At 48.5% G+C, this 22,106-nt stretch overlaps 9 protein-coding genes across 11 annotated transcripts; 4 read left to right on the top strand and 5 right to left on the bottom strand.

The window, feature by feature from the left end:
- The first annotated feature begins 37 nt into the window (after positions 1 to 37).
- Positions 38 to 3,293, top strand: LOC9661242 (probable DNA helicase MCM9). Its single transcript, XM_024662616.1, has 20 exons — positions 38 to 286; positions 350 to 452; positions 509 to 590; positions 651 to 789; positions 841 to 907; positions 956 to 1,130; positions 1,175 to 1,274; positions 1,326 to 1,423; positions 1,470 to 1,535; positions 1,593 to 1,685; positions 1,740 to 1,856; positions 1,905 to 1,977; positions 2,027 to 2,093; positions 2,144 to 2,225; positions 2,279 to 2,400; positions 2,460 to 2,530; positions 2,575 to 2,684; positions 2,741 to 2,788; positions 2,841 to 2,993; positions 3,046 to 3,293. The coding sequence occupies exons 1-20, from the start codon at positions 138 to 140 to the stop codon at positions 3,204 to 3,206; spliced, it is 2,076 nt and encodes a 691-aa protein (XP_024518384.1). The 5' UTR covers positions 38 to 137; the 3' UTR covers positions 3,207 to 3,293.
- A 2,427-nt stretch (positions 3,294 to 5,720) lies between these two features.
- Positions 5,721 to 7,251, bottom strand: LOC9661838 (deoxynucleoside triphosphate triphosphohydrolase SAMHD1 homolog). Its single transcript, XM_002988784.2, has one exon. It carries the CDS (start codon positions 7,200 to 7,202, stop codon positions 5,820 to 5,822), a length of 1,383 nt encoding a protein of 460 aa, XP_002988830.1. The 5' UTR covers positions 7,203 to 7,251; the 3' UTR covers positions 5,721 to 5,819.
- A 38-nt stretch (positions 7,252 to 7,289) lies between these two features.
- Positions 7,290 to 8,241, bottom strand: LOC112341838. Of its 2 annotated transcripts, none has more exons than XM_024662654.1 (6): positions 8,139 to 8,241; positions 7,998 to 8,053; positions 7,798 to 7,921; positions 7,620 to 7,729; positions 7,468 to 7,555; positions 7,290 to 7,389 (listed from the first exon to the last, which is right to left on the bottom strand). In XM_024662654.1, the coding sequence occupies exons 1-6, from the start codon at positions 8,215 to 8,217 to the stop codon at positions 7,319 to 7,321; spliced, it is 528 nt and encodes a 175-aa protein (XP_024518422.1). In that variant the 5' UTR covers positions 8,218 to 8,241; the 3' UTR covers positions 7,290 to 7,318. The 2 variants fall into 2 exon arrangements, with proteins under 2 accessions (XP_024518422.1, XP_024518423.1); XM_024662655.1 differs by having other exon boundaries at positions 7,468 to 7,552.
- On the top strand, positions 8,233 to 9,552 carry LOC9661241. Its single transcript, XM_002988838.2, has 8 exons — positions 8,233 to 8,490; positions 8,572 to 8,663; positions 8,734 to 8,816; positions 8,893 to 8,953; positions 9,024 to 9,081; positions 9,156 to 9,204; positions 9,272 to 9,344; positions 9,394 to 9,552. Exons 1-8 carry the CDS (start codon positions 8,268 to 8,270, stop codon positions 9,484 to 9,486), a joined length of 732 nt encoding a protein of 243 aa, XP_002988884.1. The 5' UTR covers positions 8,233 to 8,267; the 3' UTR covers positions 9,487 to 9,552.
- A 99-nt stretch (positions 9,553 to 9,651) lies between these two features.
- On the bottom strand, positions 9,652 to 10,884 carry LOC9661837 (cytochrome b561 and DOMON domain-containing protein At4g12980). Its single transcript, XM_002988783.2, has one exon. The coding sequence runs from the start codon at positions 10,882 to 10,884 to the stop codon at positions 9,652 to 9,654; it is 1,233 nt and encodes a 410-aa protein (XP_002988829.2).
- A 385-nt stretch (positions 10,885 to 11,269) lies between these two features.
- Positions 11,270 to 12,396, top strand: LOC9661240 (eukaryotic translation initiation factor 5A-2). The gene is made up of 5 exons (XM_002988837.2): positions 11,270 to 11,475; positions 11,613 to 11,735; positions 11,809 to 11,865; positions 11,938 to 12,012; positions 12,083 to 12,396. The coding sequence occupies exons 1-5, from the start codon at positions 11,353 to 11,355 to the stop codon at positions 12,182 to 12,184; spliced, it is 480 nt and encodes a 159-aa protein (XP_002988883.1). The 5' UTR covers positions 11,270 to 11,352; the 3' UTR covers positions 12,185 to 12,396.
- On the bottom strand, positions 12,272 to 15,010 carry LOC9661836 (WRKY transcription factor 42). Its single transcript, XM_002988782.2, has 5 exons — positions 14,273 to 15,010; positions 13,985 to 14,206; positions 13,624 to 13,917; positions 13,442 to 13,555; positions 12,272 to 13,370 (listed from the first exon to the last, which is right to left on the bottom strand). Exons 1-5 carry the CDS (start codon positions 14,651 to 14,653, stop codon positions 12,570 to 12,572), a joined length of 1,812 nt encoding a protein of 603 aa, XP_002988828.2. The 5' UTR covers positions 14,654 to 15,010; the 3' UTR covers positions 12,272 to 12,569.
- A 2,941-nt stretch (positions 15,011 to 17,951) lies between these two features.
- LOC9661239 (mRNA-decapping enzyme subunit 2) lies at positions 17,952 to 19,442 on the top strand. 2 transcript variants are annotated; one of them, XM_002988836.2, is made up of 8 exons: positions 17,952 to 18,066; positions 18,127 to 18,278; positions 18,329 to 18,456; positions 18,517 to 18,615; positions 18,664 to 18,816; positions 18,874 to 18,980; positions 19,034 to 19,101; positions 19,147 to 19,442. In XM_002988836.2, exons 1-8 carry the CDS (start codon positions 17,981 to 17,983, stop codon positions 19,329 to 19,331), a joined length of 978 nt encoding a protein of 325 aa, XP_002988882.1. In that variant the 5' UTR covers positions 17,952 to 17,980; the 3' UTR covers positions 19,332 to 19,442. The 2 variants fall into 2 exon arrangements, with proteins under 2 accessions (XP_002988882.1, XP_024518432.1); XM_024662664.1 differs by having other exon boundaries at positions 18,517 to 18,816; positions 19,147 to 19,428.
- LOC9661238 (L-lactate dehydrogenase B) lies at positions 19,363 to 21,076 on the bottom strand. The gene is made up of 2 exons (XM_002988781.2): positions 19,762 to 21,076; positions 19,363 to 19,704 (listed from the first exon to the last, which is right to left on the bottom strand). Exon 1 carries the CDS (start codon positions 20,940 to 20,942, stop codon positions 19,797 to 19,799), a length of 1,146 nt encoding a protein of 381 aa, XP_002988827.2. The 5' UTR covers positions 20,943 to 21,076; the 3' UTR covers positions 19,363 to 19,704; positions 19,762 to 19,796.
- Positions 21,077 to 22,106: the final 1,030 nt, after the last annotated feature.

Here is a 22,106-nt window from a genome sequence, read left to right as displayed (position 1 = left end):
CGCGCTCCACTCAAGAACCCTAAAGTTCGCAATTTTTGGTTCGTCTTGGCGGGAGAGCCCTTGGCGATCGGTGCGAGCGCGAGCTGACCTACATTCTTCTTCTATCGCTCCCTAAGGTAGAATATCGATCGATTTCGATGGGAAATGGGGGCGAGCAGGAGCCGGTCATCCACGACGCCGATTATGTGGAGGCGTTTGAAAGCTTCCTAGAGGAGAATCACTTGTCGGAGCTGGAGAGGATCTTGCTCCTCGAGGACGAATCCAAGCACTACTCAGTCCATGTCGAGTTCAGTGGTTTGCGACATCGTGTTTGAGCTCATTCTCATTTTTCTTCCCCTTTGTTACTCAGCTTTGCGGAACTTCTGGAAGCCCATCCCAAGCTTTCTCATGAGCTCTACTTTCAACCAGGAAAGGTTTTGCCTCTATTCGACGCAGCAGCATTGGCAGTATTGGTAAAGCCTGTGACAGATACTTAGCGATCACACGGCTAACAGCTTCCACTTTGCAGCAAAAACTGGACAAAGGCAACAAAGTGATGAAGCGCGTTCATGTACGCTTGGTGGTACAGGGTTCCGCTTTGGAACGTCCAGGTACTGCAAGATCTCTAAAGCTGATTGCTACTGGAGAAATCTAACTTTGTTTTTCCGCAGAAGTAAATCCAAGCATTGGACGCATCAGAGTGAAGCATCTTGGAAAACTTGTAACTCTGAAAGGAACAATAATCCGTTCAGGTGGCGTCAAGATTCTTGAGGGAGAGCGCGAGTACGAGTGCACAAAGTGCAAGCGCAGGTTTTTGTCGACCTTCTAGAGGGCCGTGACTTATGATCTTGTTGTTTTCAGTTTTAAGTTGTTCCCGGAGCTGGAAACTGGCAGCGGCGTTGAGCTGCCACGGAGGTGCCCCTCTCAGGTGAATGGTCAGACCTTCGATTCATAATCGCTTACATGTAAGTCACAGAGAACAAAGCCATGTACTGGTTCAACCTTCCGTTGCATAGAGGACTCGAAAGTTTCCCATGACTATCAGGAGATCAAAATGCAAGAGAATCTGCAAACTCTTGGTGTCGGCTCTGTTCCACGGTCTATTGTTGCTATTTTACAGGATGATCTCGTAGACACTGTCCAGGCCGGAGGTATGGACACAGTCATATACCATCATATTAAGTTTTTCATGCAGATGACGTTGTTGCAACTGGGGAACTTTTCTCCCGATGGCGGCGAAGCTGTAAAGATGCCCGTTGCGATATTGAAATAATGCTCAGGGTCAACTATGTGCGGTACGAAGCTGCTTTTGCTACCTCAACCCTCTTAGAGCTTATTGCCGGCAGGAAAGCAAATGACTTGAAGGCGGCAGTCGACGTACCTGACGATGTTATCCACCAATTTGAGCAATTCTGGAAGGAATTCGAGAGAGCGCCATTCAAAGGTTTGAATATCTTCCAGCGACTTCCTCAGTACTTTGGTTTTTGTAGGAAGAAATGCCATACTACAGAGCATATGTCCTCAGGTGTATGGGCTCTTCACCGTAAAGCTAGCGGGTATCTATGTCCATTTTTACTTACGAAGAAAACTTTGTAAATGTTCTTCTTCGGCAGTTGCCTTGACGTTGGTTGGTGGAGTTCAGCGTGTAGATTCTTCTGGAACTCGTATACGAGGAGAATCACACTTGCTTCTTGTTGGAGACCCGGGTACGTTGAGTTCATGAGTTTCTTTTTTCTGCTGACAGTCTTCTAATATTTTAGGCACTGGGAAGTCTCAGTTTCTAAAATATGCAGCTAGATTGAGTCATCGCTCGGTTGTGACAACCGGTCTAGGAAGCACCAGTGCAGGGCTTACGGTAACAGCAGTTAAAGATGGAGGTGATTTTTCTTGCTAAGAGCAATATGATACTCACGTTTCTCAAACAGGAGAATGGATGCTCGAAGCTGGGGCACTGGTTTTAGCGGATGGTGGACTATGTTGCATTGACGAATTTGACAGGTTTGATCTTGGCGTGCGTATTTACGAGTGCCGAAATTTCAATCAGCAGCATTCGAGAAGCAGACAGAGCCACAATTCATGAAGCTATGGAACAACAGACACTCAGTGTTGCAAAGGTCAGAGAGTGATTATTTCCATCGAAGAAGTGTTAATGAGTTGCATATAGGCTGGGCTCGTGACAACGCTTAACACAAGGACGACTGTTTTCGGTGTAACCAATCCTAAGGGCCAATATGACCCTCAGCAGCGTATGTTTTTCTCTAGACTATGAAACTAACGCTTATGGACAGTCCATTTTCAGCTCTTTCCGTGAACACCACCTTGTCTGGGCCACTTTTGAGTCGTTTTGACATCGTGTTGGTGCTTCTTGATACTAAAAACCCAGAGTGGGACACCATTGTCTCTTCTCACATTTTATCCGAGGTTTGTGGCGCTTAGATTCTTTTTCTTTAGCCTAGGCCGTGAGTAATCCGTGTCCACAGCATATGAAGCAAAAATCGGTGAACTGTGTCAGCAATCTCACGGGTTTTTGGACACTGGCAATGCTGAGGAGGTAATACATTTCCTGTTGGTCTGCTGAAACAAATTCATTAGCAGGTACATTCTTTATGTGAGGGACCACATTCGTCCTGTTCTTACGGCCGAAGCCGAGAAGATCATCATCAGTTACTATCAGCTCCAGCGGAGAGCAGGCGCTCAGAATGCAGGTGCTGTTACCTTCATCTTCAGAGGAAGCATGCTCAGGCTATGATTTTGTTGCTAGCAAGGACGACCATAAGGATGTTGGAAAGCCTGATAAGGCTCGCACAAGGTAAATACCAAGTTGATCAGGGATGATGAAGGATGCGATAACGGTGTTGCAGCGCATGCGAAGCTTATGTACCGGCGACAGGTTACCAGAGCAGATGCTATTGCGGCGATTGTGTGCGTGGAATCGTCGATGACAACGTCTGCTATTCTGGACGACGTTGGGAACGCACTGCATTCAACGTTCTCGGAGAAGCCGGACGCAGAGTGTAAGCAAGCGTGTCTGTTTGCGGCTGTTTTTGGTTGTAAAGAGCTTTTCAGACACGGAGCTAGAGCGCAAGATACTGGTTGCACTTGGTCTGAATCGGCAGGATCCCTCCAACAGAGGGCCCGTCATGCAACGCTGCTCCAGCTTGGTGAATCAAGTGGATACGGAAGCTGGGATTATATTCCCTACCCAGGGTCATCAAGGTCCTCAATAAACTATTGTGGGTCGACTTTTAAGTTACAGTACTGTGAGAGTTTTTTTCTATCAATTACAACAAATAAATAAGATGGGTTCTAATCAATTAGAATTTTTTTGGTTTTTCGCTTTTCTTCCTTTGTTTTTTCTTGGATAACATTTGAATAATTTATTTTCTGATATCAGTAGATAATTTTAACAATTTTGTCAAAATTTACATAAGGTAATTTTACTAATTAGCTAATAAATTTTCTGTATATTTGTCAATTTTTAGATAAACATATTAAATTGAGAATAAATTTATGCTTTTAACGTATGAGATATAGAAAAAAATATTTCTCTCTGTACAAATAAATTGTGTTTAAAAATTTATATTCAATAACTTTTTTCCTTAAAATATATATAATTATTTATAAGTTTTATTCAGTAATATAAATCTCTTGTACTTGTTTGAAATATTACACATATAGTTTGTGTTTTATTAAATAATGTTTAAAAGGTTTTTTAATAAGAAAAATAAAAATAAAAGTATAAAATTTAAATGATAAAATTCATATGAGATAAAGTTATTTTATTTTTACACATTTATAGTTTTAGTAACTTAAGTAATAAAATACTATAAATAAGTAAATAAGTAAACAAAGTTCTATAACAAAAGATATAGATTATGTGTGGCTAATTATTTTCTCAACTAGCATTTTTATAAAAATAATATAGTTAATTTTTAATTATAATTATAAGTATCAGTTTAACAAATAATTTAATCAAGGTTAGAATAAAAGATTAGATATCTATGTATTTATAATATTATAGAGTTTATATTATTTAAATAATTTATTCTAAAATCATAAATTTCACTTAACAATGCCACTGTTAAAAGATCATCTATATAGTTATTTTTGAGTTAAAAAACTAAATAAATATATAAATTAAATTAAATTTTTACATAAATTAATTAATTTTATTTTATCACTTTTTGAAATTCAAATGACCAAATAAATAAAAAATAGTAAACAATAAAAAGGATAAAATTCTGAATTAAAAATATTTATTTTCAATCAATTAAGGGTATTTAAAAAGTGGAATTGAAGTGTTTATAAGATTACTTAATTTTCTAGGAAGTCTAAATTAATAAACATTTGCATCACATCTGGTGCAAATTCAACAACTCTCTTTAATAAATAAATTTTGAGCTTTTTTAATTATAATTATAGTTATATCTAAAATGTTCTTAAATATTTTGAGATATTCTACCATCAAATAGTTGTTATTCACTTTGATTAATCTTGTTTTTATAATTTATAAACTTTCCTAAACTCTTCTTAATATATTTTAGTTTATTCTACCAATAAGATTAATCTTATAGTATATTTATAATATTATTTTTTATTGATCAATTGAATCAATAAAAAATACTGAATAACTGAAAATAAATGAAGCATGGAAGGCAACATGAGGCACTAGCGGATATAAGACTGGAGCAGGGGAGGAAATAGCACAGCAGGGAATCCTTTAGAGTTGGGTCCATAATCGAGCTAATCCAAAAATGCAAGTACGTGAAGAAGAGGAAACCAAAAACTTGTGGATCTTGCCAGTACCTGCCAAACATTCTTCTTTAAAGAAAAGTTCATCCAGGATAGCTATGGATCCCAAAAGCTTGGAACTTGTGTGTGGAAGTGGAAAGAAGATATATAGCATGCTTTGATCAATGGGCATGGCTGTGGCAAGAAGTGAGCTATGGCACGCTAGTCATTCTTGTGTCTATCCTGAGTATGGGAGCAACGCAGGTCCATTCCTTTTGGAGTTGTGGATGATGATAGGAGCAGGCTGAAAGGTGATCTATCCAAGCTTTGCCTCGTCTATAATCTCGCAGGATTCTAGAGATAAAAAGGGGCTTTCTAAAATTTTGTCACTCTCATTTTTTAACTGTTCTTCTTTTGCAACAGTTACTGTGATAACTTGGCCAGTGAAATAGGTTCAAACACACTTTGAGTTGATAGAGCTCAAGCTGGTATAAACCTGTCCACTTAATGACCTCTCCAGCCCTTGCACAATATTAAACATTTTTTTGCTGTGTGCTTTCAAGAATCTCTAATGAACTCATTGTGTCTCTCAATGATTCTCTTGCAAGTATCATACATTGATGAACTCCTTTCTCAAAGCTTCTCATTTGCCACCTTTGCTACATAACATAGTAGGCATCCAGCCCCTATCACGTAGCGACGATCTTACATGAATGAATAGCTGCGTGAAGGGTTTTAGTTTAGCAAGTTCCTCACTAGAATGGGAAAGGGAGTCCACTTTCCAGTTTTTTCTACACACTCAACAAACTGCTTTGCAGAAAAATAAATCAATCATTCCACTAATGTCTTGGGCGCTCGCATTCAACAATGGGATCGACAACACATGCTTGATGTGGTGTGATTTGGTAAGAAGTAGCCAATATGAAAACATTTTAGATTTAAAATAGGTTATGGATGATGCTGTATAATATCTGCCAAAAGATTTAATTAAAATTTTGAACCATAGAATATGCGTAAAAAATTATTTTATCTTATTTTTCTAATTTGGTCAAACCTTTCAAGTAATAGGAAAAAAGAATGAGAAAAATGCTTATAGAGTTGTCTCGTTTTTAGTTTACTCTCCTCGTCTTCCTCTTCCTCTTGCTATCGGGCGTCCTGAGCATCTGGCTCTGGACGTTATACTTCTCGCGCTGGAACGCCTGGAACGCATCGCACGCCGCCTCCAGATGCTCATACTTCTTCACGTACACCCGGACGATCCTCTGCGGCACGTCGTGCCCAGCATAACTCCTCCCCACCTCCTCCGCCTTGAGCTCCAGCTTCTCCGTGCTGCCATAGCCTTTGAAGAAGTGCACGCCCTCCAGGAGATCGCTCTTCCCGCAAGCATCGTCAATCTTGACGTTGCTCACCACGATGTCGTCCCTCTGGAGAACGCCACCCTTGGCGTAGCAGAGGATGTCCTCGGCCGTCACAGCACTAAACCTCTCGGCGTGCTCCGCCGGGACCTTGAGGCTGTCGCAAAACTGGTACAGCTCCCGCCCCCGCCGCCGCATCCTCCACACCAGCTTCCTCGACGCCTCCAGCTCCGGCTCGTCCGACGTCTCGATCGCCTTGAGTAACGAGTCGTCCAGCTTCCAGAAGCTGGCCGGGTCGTCCACCATCCCGGAGATGCCCAGGAAGCCGTCCGCCATCACCAGCGCGTCCGCCAGCATCAGCTCCATGGCCTTCACCTTGGGGTGCGTGTAAACCTCCCGGAAGAGGTTCCCCCTCGTCACAAACAGCTCGCAGATGGTGGCGGCGACGTTGGAGCGGAAGCAAATCTCGTTGTCGATCACCCGCATGCTGTCCATGAGCCGGCAAACCTTGAAAGTCCCGGGCTCCAGGCCGCAGGCGCGGGTGTCGCGGAGGATATAGTCGAACTTGTCCACGTCGATGCCGTTGCGCCCGTTGGCGACGATGTCGTAGAGGAAGGCCTTGTCGCCCTGCGGCGCGCCGCGCTCCGAGCTGCACAGGATCATGTCCTTGACGCGCTTGAGCACCCCGGCGTCCACGTCGATGTAGTTCCTGTCCACGATGAAGTCCACCATCTTTCCGGACATGGCCTCGTGGTGCCACTTGAGCAGGCCGGCGCCGATCCTGGGCAGGAACTCGTTCTCGAAGACGTGGCTGAAGGGGCCGTGGCCGACGTCGTGGAGAAGACCCGCCAGCCCCACGGACGTGAGGTCCGACTGCTCCAGCTCCAGCTCGGGCCAGCAGCTGTCCAGGTTGAAGACGGTGGCGCGCGCGAAGTTGTAGACGCCGAGCGAGTGCTCGAGCCGCGAGTGGGTCGCGCCGGGGTAGACGAGGTTGCACAGGCCCAGCTGCTTCACATCGCGCAGGCGCTGGAACTCCACCGTGTCGATGAAGTCCTGCGCGAGCGGGTCGATGTGGATGTTGTCATGGACGTTGTCGAGGACGTCTTTCTCGTCGGACCTGTTGCGGCGGAGCGGCATGGCGCTGTCGAGCAGCAAGAGAAGAACCCTAACTGTGTGGAGCCATCGTCGTCGCTGCTCTAAGAATAGCTGACACGGAGCCGGATATGGTTGAGGAAAGAAAGGAACTTTACTTCTTATTTCTTGCGAGCAATGCTGTTGGATAACGAGAGCGCTTTCGAGACGGACAGAAGCTGGACCAAAATCCCTGAAACACAGGAAAGAAAGATTTTTTCAGTCAGTCGATACGGAGGAACGACAGGGGCGAAAGAATAAACAAACAGACCAATGGCTTCTTGGACGGCTTCGAGGCTAACGAGGATGACTTTGTTCCTGTTTTCCTTGCTGCTCTTCTGCCACTCGTCCGACCACTGCTAGCGGACAAGAAGGATTTTTCACGTCGAGCTTGGTATCAGGCAAATCTAATGAAATCCAAACCTCTGCGAAGAAACGGCCAGAGATGATCGGGAGCAGCGAGAGCGAGATGGAAGTCCCCGTGAGGAGCAAGTAGAGCTTGAGCAAATGGGGCGAAGCACCAGTTTTCAGAGCTACCAAAGCAACCACGATCAAAACAAGAAAAAAAAAAAGAGAAAGAAGTCCGAAGAGAAGTTCTTACCGAGCGTTCCAACGAGGACAGAAGCTCCCCCAAAGATACACGCACACACGGTGGTCATTTCAAGCGGCTCGCCATTGAGAGTCATGAGAGTCGACCATAGAGCCTTGAACAACACAAACGCTGTCTGGATCAACGAAAAATACATTAGAAGAAACCAGAGAAATCTCTCTCGAGAAAGAACAATGGAGCTTCTTTTTAACCTGGATCGCCACAAATCTCCGCAAATGCATACGAGCATGCGCAGCTCTCCGGTATTCTACAGTGAAAAATCGATCGATCGATGAGATTGCGCCATGAGATCGAAGCAAGAAAGAGATCCAGCGCTCGCTGCTGCTACTTACTGTCGTCCACGGTCATGCGGTAGGAGAAATCCGATCCATCGGTGCCGACCGGCCGCACTGCCGAGCCACCACGCCTCATCGAGATCCGGCTCCCTAAAGTGGATAAACAAATCTAGGGTTTATGCCAGAATGGGCACTATCATCGCTCTCACGCCCAGCGGATTTCTCTGCCGGGACACGAAGCGGGATCCCTGTGTGTGTCCGATGTCTGTGCATTCTCCTCATCACGCCGCGCAATCCGTGAGACTTTCACGCCGAGGATTTGGAGTCCAGCTCGTGTTGTTGCCGAGTCCCTGGATGCAAATGCCAATGCCAGCAGCTGCGTTGGAGCAAGAAGAGCTAAACATCCCAAGTAAGTAGAGTAGCTAGTCTTCTTCTGGCATTCTAGAAGGAAAAAAACGAGGAAACAATGAAAACTCTACTGGTTTGGCAGAGAAGAACGATCCAAATTCTTGGGACGAGTACCAAGGGGATGGATTTGGCGTGAAAATTCCTCCAGGTTTCGAAGATACTCTGGAACCCGATGTAAGTTTGGAGTTTGCTAGAAAAAGAATTCTAGTTCTAACATGCTGCTGTGTGGCTACGAGAATGGCAGGAGTTTCCTATAGGAGAAGTTCCTTTGTATGGCAATCGTGCAAAGCCCAAGGTTTTTGCAGCGCGTTTTGCTTCTCGTGACGGGTTTGTTCGCTACTTCTTTCTTGGAAATTTTTCGTTTCTTAGTTTTTCTCTTCATTCCTGTTTGGTTCTCAATCAGGGAGGAGTTTGTGAGCGTGGTAATTCGTCGGGCTTCGCAGCTCAAGGCTACATTTTTCGAGGTAACGAGTACTGGCGTTTTGTGTTACCACTGCTGCTAAGGTGTGATAGCAATAGTTCCTTTTGCTGTAGGCTAAGAGCATCAAGGACCTTGGGAAAGTTGACGACATTGCGAAGCTATTTCTTCCTGGTCGGTCACTGCAAGTTTCTCTGTTTGTTTCTCCGCTTTGTTGATCGTTTGTCATTTCTTTTGTTTGTTTACAGTCGGTGCAAGGCTCACTGCCGCCTCGTCCGTGACCTCCGAAGCTCAAAGGTTTTGTATTGCATCGTGGATATTGTTTTTTTTTTTTTTTTTGTAAGACTGACTGGTGCCACTGCAGAGTATACTATCTGTACGAGTACTTGGCAGGAAGCAAGCACGTAGTCGTGTCCGCTGCAGCCCAGAGCGGTCGGGTAAGGTTTTGAATCGAAGTGTTGGTCGCTCTCAATGGAATCTGTCCAGATTTTTGTTGCTGCCGCTACTGCTCCTCAGTCGAGGTGGAAAAAAGATGGTCGTTTGCTGAGCTCTGCTGCTGCGTCATTCTATCTTTTGTGAGGGAGTACTCGTGACTTTCCTCAGTTTTTAGTCTCCACTTGAATCTGGATACTAATTTCTGCTCAACTTTAGTGCATCACTAGGATTGACCGAACTGCATTCAGGTATGACAGACATCTCACAATCAACATAATGAGTTGTTTTGTATTTTCCTTCTTGGCAGTCTCAAAATCTCCAAAACCTTCTCGTCCTTGCTCGCGCATTGCTCGCTTGAGCTGCCTTCGCTCTCGCTCTCCGTTCAGCAGCAGCTCTTCTCACGAGGTACTTACGTTGAAAGTATATGATCCAGGTCACAACCTCCATTACCAGGCTCACAGCTCCCAGAGAAATCACCACTGCGATGAAAGCCGTCTTAAACTTCGCTGCCGGCTCGAGGATGCTGAGGCCGATGAAAACGTTCACCACACCGAGCACAAGCGTCGCATAGCCGATCGATTGGTGGTATATGTTCCACAAGAAGCGGATCTTTTCGTATGGCTTGGGCCTCACCAGCAAAGCTATGACTTGCAGCGTTCCTCCGGCAAAGATGGCGTATCCAATGTTCCGGTGCGTTTCGTAGACGTTCCCGGACCCCGATTCGAGCTTTAGTCCGAGAACCCAGCCAGCCACCCCGACTCCGTAGGCCGGGATCTGGATCATCAGGTGGAGATAAAACCAAGCTCCGCTAGGTGACGTGAACGGGCGAAGATACCGAGCTGCCATCACTCCGACCGGGATGGCGATCCCCCAGGCAGCTCCACTCAGCAGCGCATGGGTGTTCTTGAGCCTCTGCCTCGGAGTGAGCTTGGAAACCAGGGGCTGGGCCACGGAGTCCTTCTTCGACATATCGATCCTCCTGAGCGACACCAAGTTGGCCTTTTTGAAGTCGTGGGACTGCGGAGAATCGCCGAGAACCTGGTCGCCAAAGTTCCAGACGTGGTTCATCGTGGTGCTGCTGCTGTTGGTCAGGGGGATGGTTGCAAAGATGGTGACGATGGTTCCCTCCATGATCACGGACTGGTTCTGGAATGGAACTTCGGTCTGTTCTTGGGGGCTGAGAGAGATATCGTCGTCCTTGACTTGCCTGGAGACCGAGTAGCTGTGGAGCTGTGCTCCTTGCGAGCTCTGGAAGGCGATGAGAGCGCTGGTACCGGACATCTCCAACGAGTGGGGATTTATCCCCCAGCCCAGCCAGCCAGTCCGAGCTGGAAGGGCCCCGGTTACCGCCACCTCGAGCACGCTCTTCCTCGATGGATCATCGTCCCCGTGGAGTGTCCAAGCGATGGTTACTCGCTCGTCCAGACCGTGGCATACCTCAAAGTTCTTGAGAGCTGAACAAGGATCGCCCGCCGCTGCTGCTACTGCTACTGGGAAAACTATCAGGAAGAACACCAGCAAAATTCGATCGACCTCCTCCATGCTCGAGAGGAGTTCCACTTCGTGCTTGCTCGATAGATGGGGAGGGAGAGAGAGAAAGAGAGAGTGAAAGATTTATCTTTTCAAGTCTGGAATTCGCGTCGTTTAGTTTGCTACAGAGATCTTGGAACGTCTGTGAACCAATTCTTGCTCGTCGAGTTTGTCCCAAACAAAACCAAAGAGGTTTTTCTCTTCTAGAAAATACCACCAGCCCGGGATATAAAGTTAAGCAAAGCGCAATCGTGTTACACTAATCTATAGTTGTCCACGCGGCACACTGTATGGGCAGCCGTTAGATCCAGCAATCCGAGGGCTCCGGCTGCGCAGAATCGCCGCCGCCCGTCCGGGCATCGGGCGGGCATCGGGCGGCCCACATTCGTTAAGGGCTCGTGTGACGTGTTTGGTTTTCTTCTCTCCTTTTCTGTGAAACCCTAGAGTTAGGGTCCGTGCGGCAATTGGAGGGCAGCGGCGATGTCGGACGAGGAGCATCACTTCGACAACAAGGCGGACGCCGGCGCCTCCAAGACCTATCCCCAGCAGGCCGGGACGATCCGCAAGAACGCCTACATCGTGATCAAGCAGCGCCCCTGCAAGGTAACTCCTCCGATCCGCCGCTCGCCAGATCTCGATCCGCCGCCTAGGGCTCTGGAGCGCGATCAGCTCGGCTGGATATTTTGTTTTGCTTACGCGCGGCCGCATTTAATTTCCCGCTAATGCCCGGCTACTCGCAGGTTGTTGAGGTGTCTACTTCCAAGACTGGCAAGCACGGCCATGCGAAGTGCCACTTCGTGGGCATCGACATCTTCACCGGGAAAAAGCTCGAGGATATTGTCCCATCTTCCCACAATTGCGATGTGAGTTTCTCTAGTTCTTTTGCTCCCTTTTCAACGCATTTTGATCCTCGCGGTCTCTCCTCTGCTTTCCCAGGTTCCGGAAGTCACTCGCACCGACTACCAGCTGATTGACATCTCGGAAGACGGATTTGTATGACCAAAGCTCCCACTTTTATGATTCATGCCTTGCCTTTTTCTTATCTTTTCGTCATTGTGTGATCAGGTGAGTCTCCTCACCGAGAATGGTGACACCAAGGACGACCTCCGCCTTCCAACTGATGATCAGCTCAACGCCCAGGTGAGCGTCACGAATCACTTTTGCGAAAGAACGCCTTCGTGTGTGTATCTAAAGGGCTTTGCCACCGCAGATTTCTACTGGCTTCCATGACGGCAAGGATCTCGTTGTGACAGTCATGTCCGCTCTTGGGGAGGAGCAGATTTGCGCCCTCAAGGACATCGGGCCCAAGTAGAAGCGCTCCAACGCAAGCACGAAGCCGAGGACCACTGGTTTTGTACCTCCTTAAAAGTCATTTTACTCTATAGTTCGTTCGTTTTTCCTTGCAACTCTGTTGTAACCAGTGGGGAACGTTTTTTTCCAAAGTAGGGGAGTTTGGGTCGGCTACTATTTGTATGCTTTGACGACCTGGAAAAATTCTATTTATTCATTGCCAGCTTCTTATCTCTTCCAGTGTGTGCGTGTGCTTTTGTGCCTTTTGGCCGAACGAGAGAGGCTGCCTTCTCTCTGGACCCGTGTCAAAGCCTTAAAAAAATGGTTGGTTTTTTTCTTCCTTTCTACTCGTTTCGTTGAGCTAACGTTCATGCTTATATTGACTTCGCTGTTTACAGGGTGGATCTCTACAGGACAATGGGTTTGACTGGCTCGCTGGGAGCGCTCGTAGTGCTAAGCTGCAACGATAAATCGGTGCCAGCGAATGTTGGGGCCCTGTAGTGGTGCTGCTGTTGGTGTTGCTGCTGCTGCTGCTGCTGCTGCTGCTGCTGGTGATGATGATGATACTGCTGCTGTTGCTGCTCCGACGAGGTGGAAAGTGAGAGTGGAGCTGACAAAGTCATCTGCGAAAATGGTGGCTGATGAGGCTGCTGCTGGCCTTGCTTTCCTGTGAGGATGGAAGTTATGGCTGCGGCGAGAGCAGCGGTGAAGTTTGGATCGGAGGTCAACGCTGCAGTGGCGGCACTGACTGAAGTGTCCACGTTTTGGCTCCCGGGAAAGCGTTGCTGCTGGTGATGCTGTTGCTGCTCCAGCCCTCCGAACTGCTGGCCGAGGAAGAACGGTGCTTGGAGCATGGCTCCTGGGAGTGACAGGAGCGGGGTGGAGGCGGCGTTGCTGGCGGCAGTGCCTCCTCCGAGACGGAGGCTGAGCTGAGTAGCGGGGTTGGGATTGTTGGTCATGTCGAGCGTGATGGTTGGGAAGGGCGTGGAGGCGGAGATTGTTGGTCCCAGGTGACCGGCCATGTAGCTCGCGGCGGCCGCGGCAGCGTTGAAGCCGTGGGGGTCGCTCATGGTGGAGCCCGAGAGGAGCATGCTTGCCGCCGCCGAGGTTGTCGAGGCCAGCGCCGCGGCCGCCGGCGGGAGAGGATGGTTGTGAGTTCCTTCGTACGTGGTGACGAGTATGGATGTGTCTTCCGCACACCTCTGGACCTGGAAGTTGTCAAAGTTACACGCAAGGTGAGATTTTTCTTCTTCTCGAGACTTTAGCTTTCTAGACGTACCTGTTTTCGAACTGGACAGCCGGGTGACATGGTGCAGCGGTAGTAAGCGCGCGGGCATGGATTTCCTTTGGCCATCTTCTGGCCGTATTTTCTCCATTGGCAGCCATCGTTCATCTGTGCAAAGGCGGGTTAAACTTTTTAACTTCGCTACAAACGTGAATCGTGGAAGTTTTATGACTTACAGTGGGATTCTCTGACCGCGTTCGAACTGAGACTCGAGCTTTGCGGACCATGGGATCCGTCACTGTGTTATTGCCGGCAGCGGTGGTCGTGCTTGAGTTCTCATGGAGGGTCTTGAGAACTTTGCTCGGGGGCCAGTCCACTCGCTCGGCAGACTCTTTCTCTTCCGATTTGGAGGCCGGGGAATTGTGCCGGGGAGGAGAATTTGGATGCAGCCCGGTCACTCCATCCTTCTTATCCTGCTCATCGAGCATCTCGGAGGCTTTCCTTTTCCCAGTCAAGTCGGGCTTTGCTTCCTGCCAGTACGATCGAGATGAGATAAACAAACAAAAAATAACTTTTTGGGAGAAAGATCTGTCATACCTGTTGCTGGAGAAGCGCCATGGTCTGCACCTGGAGGCTTTGGTACTCCGCAGTGACGTGATTCAGCATCAACTTGAGCTGCTCGTTCTCATCGTTTCGCAACTTGAGCTGCTCCTTGAGGACCTCGAGATGATCCCTGTCACTGTGAGTGGAGGAATTCTTTGGGGATGATGCGGGAGAAGTGTCCTCGACGGTTGACTTGTCACTCACAACTTTCTTGCTCTGCAAGAGAAGAAACGAGCTCAGAACAGGCAAAACTAGAATGGATCGAGATCGAGAAAAACGCACCTTGAGGAGCCACTGAGCCGAGACCCGGCCATCATCGCCACTCCTTCTCAACTTCTGGATGCTGGGCTTCAACTCCGTGTGCTTCATGCGATCGATCCAGCTCTGGAACAGGCTCCCGGCAACGTCCACCCCCCTCTTCTGGTGAGGACTGTCACACTCTTGCTCTCTCGCTACCTTGACGTGCTCGTGGTTCCCAGAAGTCGTGATCGTGGTTGCAGTGGTGGTCTCCTCCTTCTCCAAAGGTACCGCCACGCTCTCTTCCTTGTCAGTGCTCTCATCCTCCTCCTCGTCTTGCTCTTCCAGCTTCACCGACAGATCGATGTTCTTGAGAGACCCCATTTGCTGGTGCTTGGATTGCTCGTGATCCACCGCAGGAAGCATTTCTCTTCTAAAGACGGTATCAAAGCCTCGCAATCTACTCCTCTATCCTATATATTCACGTGCTCGTCTTGCAGTACACGGAAGACAATACATACACCGTTAAGCAAGGACAGCGGAGAGCTCAGCACTTCTAGCCAGCGAATTGCCACTTGGGAGAAGCGCAAGGTCTTCCTTTCCCCTCTTCTTTAAAGGCGCGAGACGGAGAAGACGTGTTGCCGAGGAAGCCGGGAAGAAAAAAGAGAACCCCGCCGCAATTTTAATAAAAAGGGAGCCAGGAAAGAATGAGATGAGCGGTGATGTCACTGGAGAAAAGATCACCGCCCTCCACCGTAAGTTTCTATATATCTCTCGTCGCTCCGCTCGGATTGATCGCTATTGATCGCTGGTTTTGAGTACTGCAGTGAAGATTCAACCACATATATATATCCTCGCTGGGGATCGCCAGAGACGATCGCTACGATTTCGATGACTTGTACGCGTACTCGAGCTTTGACCTTTGAGCTGGTAACGAGCGAGTTTCTTTGGCTTGCTTCCTTCCAAGCTTCCTCATTTCCCCACGTTTGCAAGGCTTGCAGGGTCCGAGAGCTGCGGCTATGGTCTTCGTTTCAAATGTGGCGAGAGACAAGCAAGCTACACCATGACCCGCGAGACCATCCGGGTACTTTCTCTGGGAAGAGCTCGGAAGAGAGACGACCGACGTGGCGGGGGGACTTCCCGGGTGACGTGCGCGGCCATGCTGGACCGCGTCGGAACCACGTGGCTGGATCTTCGCCCGCCGCTTTGCCGACGTGTCTGACATCGTCGCCGTGAGAAAGTTTCAAACTCCGGTCGTGTGGAAGTCGCGGGTGCTGCTTCCGCGAAAGATTGCAACCCATGTTCTTTCGAACTTCCTCAAAGGTCTTGGCCTGGCCAAATTTCTTTCGTCCTCCATCTTTGTCCTCTTGTTGAGTAAGCTTTGGAGATTTTTTTCAAGTTTAGACTTTGAACATAGGCGTTTATTAATCTCTGCATGAAGCCACTGGAGGTTCATCGATCCCTCACTCGATCGTGTCCACTTGTTTGACTTCTTGCTGCGAGGGAGCAGAGATTGCGACCAGTGCTGTTTTGTATTGAATCCGGGAAAAGCGATTAGGATCGAATATGGTCGCGATCCTCGTTGATCACCATCTTACAGAAGTCCTTGAATGATACGGTACGAAGAGGACAGTGTCGTGACGACATGGATTGACTCAAAGTCTTCCAAATCGTTTTCTTCTCGTCTCATACATTGGACACTTAAAGTCTTGCGGCAATTCATTAATGCTCGCCCGAAAAACCGTCTGGAATTTGAGGGACGACGACTTAATCCAGATTTAGAACTAGAGTCAGCGATTGAAAGTCGGTGCTGTCTGTCTCAAATTTAATCGTTTTTGAATTTTTTTATTTCTTTTTCCACCCAAAACGTCTAGCACCCTTTAGAAAACAAAAACAAACGTGGGGATTGGGCACAACGTGAGGGCCAAGGACTTTTTGCGGGACCCAAAGTTGACGTGCTTCAAATCCCCGGTCCAAAAGTGTAGGCGTCGAGAGACTCCGTAGAGACCGGCGCTAGGGCCATGTACAAAACAGAGCTGGAGCCACGTCCGCCACCTTTGACTTTGATACTTTTTCGGCCGCGCAAAGTCGTCGTCTCGGCCATCGTCGTCGGCTTGTAACCTGGTCCAAACTTAAGCGAGGAAAAAGAAAGCGATTGCGTAGTAGAAGATGCAAAAGGAGGAATGCGAATGGTTGTTTGAAAGAGGAGAAAAATGCAATCAAAGTCACGGTAATTCCACGCCCGAGCCCCACAACTACGACGTAGGGCTTAGAGTAGAATGAAAGATATTTGTTGCCAACTTACACATTTTGATGGGGCGGGGTTTGTCTTTTTATGAAACGCGTTGCTTCCCAGAAAGGTACAAGTTTTAGATTGCAACTAAAGGTTGACAAAGGAAACCTATTTGAAACTCAATGAAGAATTCAAAGCGATCTTGGGAGGATGGATCGGAATTCGTGGCCCAAGAACGTGTCTCGGCTTCACGTTTGGATGAACCGTTGACACACGCTTCCGGCCTTGGTGTTTTGAGTGCGAAGGTGCTCAATCCTATGAAATCCGGATGACAATTTGGACTAGTCATAGTACACAGTGCTTGATCGAGAAATCCATCTTGTCTCCCAGCCTTTGTCATATTTGTGAAGAGAAAGTGGTCTTCGATCATGGCTGCGTTTCCTAAATCAAACTCGCCCGTGAGGATCCCATCACACACTTGACAAAGCATGAAAGTTGGATCTTACACGTCTGGCCCGTGATCTCCAACTGGATTCTAGAGTCATTTGCGTCAGCTAGTCAGGATGCTTCCTCCATAACAACTAGGAGCTTATCACTTAGAAAAGTACACAAGAAAGGTATACTTTGTTCAAAACAAGAAATCTTAAACCCCTTCCAACCCTAAAAATTTAAATTGTAGAATATTCTAGAGCATTCTAGGTCCAGTTAAATTAGTTCCATTAATTACCACACCGCCTGTAGAGCTCGAGAGCAATCGCTCCATCTCCGCTCTCGGCATAGCCGAGAATCAGCGAGTTTCACGACACCACGTCGTGCTTCCTCGAAGACTTCACGCGTGCTTCCCAGCTTCTCATATGTGCGCGTTTGCCACGAAGATCTCTCGCTCGTACCCGTTCTCTGCTACTTGAGAACTGATAGCTCGTTCGCGACAAGAGATTTAGAGCCTCGTCACCCTATCAGCGTACCCCGAGAATCAAAGCGCTCCAGGCGACCACCGTGAGATCCACCATCGCGTCCATCACGCTGCCACACTAAGTCACCAGAGAGTTTGAGATAGACCGTGCTTCACTGCTTGGCCGTGAAGTGCTCGTCCTCTATCCATGCACTCCATTTCACCATTTTGGAAGAGCCATCAATCTTCTTCCCCTGCTCGATCTCTGCTAAGCTAGTGCAGCCCTTGATCCGGGCGAGCAAAGTCACGCGATTTGGCACGACCATCCGCTCGAGGAGGTCGAGCGCCAGCTCGCTTTCCAATCTGCGAGAATCATGGCATTCCACGACACAACAGTGCGCTGCGGGATCCCATCGAAGATGCGGCGAGCTTTGGCAGCGGCGAGAATACATTGCCACGAGCACATCGCGGTGGTGTGGCAATCCTTGAGAGCGGCAAGAGCGATGGGAATCTTACCGTGGCGTTCGAAGACGGTGGCATGGTTCTTCGAGGCGAATGCGATGGAACCATAGCTTCCTAGAACCCTAGATTCCTTCGAATCTTATGTTGCTTATTTCGCCCTAAACCCATGGCAGCGGGAGGAGGAAATGGGAAGGCGCAGGGCGGGCATTCCTCGCGTCTCCCTTCGCAGGAGATGCTCGATGATCTTTGCAGGTGAGGTGTTCTGTGCTGTGATGATCCTCTTGCCGTGATGCTATTTATTTCTTCCCACAGCCGGTTCGTGCTCAATGCGCCCGAGGAGGAACTGGAATCTTTCGAGCGGATCCTCTTCTTACTGGAGCAAGCTCACTGGTTCTACGAGGACAACACCATGGAGCAGAATGCTTCCTTGAAATCGCTAACATTGCGAGAGTTCACTGCTCTCAGTAAGATTTCTCCCTTCTTTTTCTCTCCTTGGCTCACATTTTCTTCCTAGTGTTCCAAAAATGTGTCGCGCTTCGTCCATACATCGCACACTTCGATGATATCTACAAGAACTTTACAAGCTACAAGACGAGTGTGCCTGTTACTGGTGCGATCATCTTGGACGAGTCTTATGAAAGAGTAAGCTCTAAGAGTCTTTTTTGCTTTCCTGTTTCTCTCCCTCTCACTATTTCTCGTCAGTGTCTCATGGTCAAGGGATGGAAACCGGGAGCTAGCTGGACTTTTCCCAGAGGCAAGAAGAACAAGGACGAGGAGGATCACAACTGTGCTATCAGAGAGGTTTGCGAACTACTTGACGTTTGCTCACTAACTTGTTCTTTTATCAAGGTCTGGGAGGAAACTGGATTCGACGTCTCAGAGCTCATCAGAACTGACGATCACCTGGAAGTTGTCATCGGGCAGCAACGGATGAGACTCTTCATCGTCGGTGGCGTTCCAGAAGAAACGCTCTTCATTCCTCAGACAAAGAAAGAGATTAGTGTAAGTGCTCTCGCCCAGTTTTGAGCGGCGAGAACTTGATGAATTGCTTTATTACAGGAGATAGCTTGGCATCGGATAGAGGACTTACCCAAGCACAGTAATGAATCGTCACACAACAGGGGACCAACGGGGCTCAAGTACTATATGGTGTGGCCATTTCTCAGGTAAGCTTGGACGTGGAGAACTTTCTCTTAAGTTTCATCGTGCTTACTTGCAGGCCCCTTCAGGCATGGATTGTCAAGAACAGGCCATTGATAACACTGAAGAGCGACAATGGAAGCAAAGGTAATTAATTATCTTCACTTCTCCTTCCAGAAACGGTTCTTGCAGGAGTGACAGTGTGGAAAGCAAATACGAGCGGGCACACAACATTCTCGACACCCATTATGGTGAGCCACAGCGTCACGGTTGTGGCAGTGAAGGAGACAACGAGCACCAGCTTCGTAGATCTCCCAGGCAAGAGCTTCCGGAACTTTCGATTCGACGTGCCGCAGATTGTGTCTCATATAGTCTAGACACAGCTTCTCTAAACACACACAACTTCTCTAACCGTATAACTCTGTGAATTATCAAACGTTACACTAAGCAAGTTCCTAATAAGATTTATAAGCTTCGGCGCTGCGTTCTTTCTCTTCCTCAGCCTCCAGTTCACATATGATTTACCATCTCCAAGAACACACAAACTTCCAGATCAAGCCCTCGTAGAGATTCTTTCATTGTATGTAATGTAAAGGAACTTGCGTATGGCCAATGTAATCGAATCCGATGAGTAGATCGCAACGATGAGAAGTTGCTGATGTCAGTGGTCTCAGCTTTTGGTCCAAAATATCTTGCGTTGTGAGATTGTTGCATTGTATAGAACCGAAAGCTTCTTAACAAAACAGGAATCTACAGCACAATGAGACTCAGCAATTTTGCATAAGAACAAACTTGTTTAGCATTTACCTGTAATGTTGGTCTCAAAAGTTAGAGCCCGTATTTTAATCAAGTAGTTTGAGCTGTTGCTGGACGTTCCAGAGCGTCTTGGCGGAGCCGCGGAGCTTGGCCGCCTCCTCCTCGGACAGCGGCGCGTTGACCACGCTAACAACCCCATTCCGGCCGAGCTGGACTGGCAGGCTCAAGAACACCTCCTCCTCGATCCCGTAAAAACCCTTGGCCATGACCGACACCGGGCAGATCCTCCTCTGGTCCCGCAGGATGTTTCTTACGATGCTGGCAGTCGAGTAGCCGATCGCCCACGAAGTGTAGCCCTTGAGCCGGATCACCTCGTACGCGCTCTCCACCACGCCGCGGTGTAGCTCTTCCAGCTCCGCAGAGGAGCTCGGGCCCCATTCCTCGCGGAGGATCCTCCCCGCGACGCTCACCGTGGACCACACCGGCACCGAGGAGTCCCCGTGCTCGCCCAGGACGTAGGCCTGGACGTCGCGGGCGTTGGCGCCCATTTGCTCGGCTAGAAGGAACCTGAGCCGCGCGGTATCAAGGTTGGTGCCGCTGCCAATGACCCGTGTCGCCGGCAGCACGCTGCCCGCAAGCTGCCACGTAGCCCACGCCAGCACGTCCACGGGGTTGGACACCACGAGCAGCACGGCGCCCGGGCTGTGCCGCACAAGCTCGGGCACTATATTGCAGTACAGCGCGGCGTTCCGCGCGGTAAGGTCGAGCCGTGTCTCGCCCTCGCGCTGCCGCGCGCCGGCGGTGATGATGCACACGTCCGACCCGGCGGAGGCGGCGTAGTCGGTGGAGGCGGAGATGGTGGCGCGCTGGAGGAAGGCGGCGGCGTGCTGGAGGTCGAGCATCTCGCCGCGCAGCTTGTCCGGGTTGACGTCGATGAGCGCGAGCTCCTCCGCAAGTTCCTGGGTGAGGATGGTCTGCGCGCACGCCATCCCAACGTTGCCCACGCCCACGACGGTGACCTTGGCGCGCTGCTGCTCCGGGCTGGATTGGAGTGGGATGAAGAGGGATCCATGATCGCTACTGTTGGTCGCGGACAGGACTACGCGATTGAATCGGTGGGTGGTCGATCCTAGTCTAGAGAATGGCGATGACCTCTTGAGAGAGGAAGGAGATCGAAGGGGATTCACCTGGATTTGACCGGAGGATGGATCGATCGCCGCCGGCATTCTCATCGCAGGGCAAAAAACTTTTTTTTGGGGAGAAAAAGTGCTCAACCCACGTGGCAAGGCAAGATTAATCACATATCACATCATGTAAATCGTATTCTTAACATGGCCAATTCGGCCGAGACATGGTGTCACAGAAATCTAAAATCCACTATGCAATTGCTTGTGCTGTCAGATATTGTGGCTTGCTAAATTGCCGCAAAATTGGAAAGTGTGTAAAACATTTGCTGTGGTTTAGATGGGTTATTGTTGGTTGGTGAAGTATTCATTGCTTGATAAATAAATCGAATAGGAACTAGGAAGAGCGCTACCTAGAATTCCAAGCTCAATAAAGGTTATACATGCGTTAAGAACCCTAAATTTCACGTCTTGGAGAGAACGAGTGAAATGCTGGGATAGAGGGTGGATTTTGTTCTCGCGATGCAAGTCCAAGAACCCTAGATCGTGAAGGTCAAATCGGCGCGTTGACCAGATGTTCCTGGTTAAGGTGTCGCAAAGAGAGTTCAATACAAAAGAGTATTACATTAAATATTTAAAACTTTGACTGAAGTTTTTTGAGCAAAAAGATCGGATGACTGATGTTGACAGTGCCAGCACAAAACACAACAATTATATATAGTTTATAGGGAGTTCGACGTCAAAGCGTGTGCTTAGAACCTTCAAATTTCAAACTTGTTTTCGCTCCTTAGCCTCACGCATTGCTTTCGCGACACCTCCACTTTCCAATTAATTTCCTCAAGTCTCCCTTCCCTTCTCAACCTCCACTTATTTATTTGGTCGACACCCTGGAGTAATGGAAGGTCTCCCACTGAGGCCATATAAGCGCTTTTCCCCTTCTCTCAGCCGGCATTCTCCTGCTCGCTGCTTGGCGATCGGGTTTCTTTGGCCGCGCCACATAGATGCCATTTTTTTATTGTGGAATTAGTGATTGTACCAGTGCCACTGGAGTACCTCCACTGGCACTGGTACAATCACTAACTCCTCAATCAAAAACGGCATCCATGTGGAGGTTAATGGGAGCCGGAGGGCTCAGGTGAATCCAAGGAAAGCGGCAGAGCTGATCAGAGTGCCAAGGCTAGTATGTTGAGTCCCTTGTTGCTTATCACTGGCATCTCTTTAATCAATTGTTTTGAGAGCCAGGGATCCTCCTTGTAAAATTCTCCACCCGTA

Source organism: Selaginella moellendorffii, unplaced genomic scaffold (genome assembly GCF_000143415.4).
Source record: "Selaginella moellendorffii unplaced genomic scaffold, v1.0 SELMOscaffold_91, whole genome shotgun sequence".
Classification (NCBI taxonomy): domain Eukaryota; kingdom Viridiplantae; phylum Streptophyta; class Lycopodiopsida; order Selaginellales; family Selaginellaceae; genus Selaginella; species Selaginella moellendorffii.
This window is presented reverse-complemented; position numbering and strand designations above follow the sequence as displayed.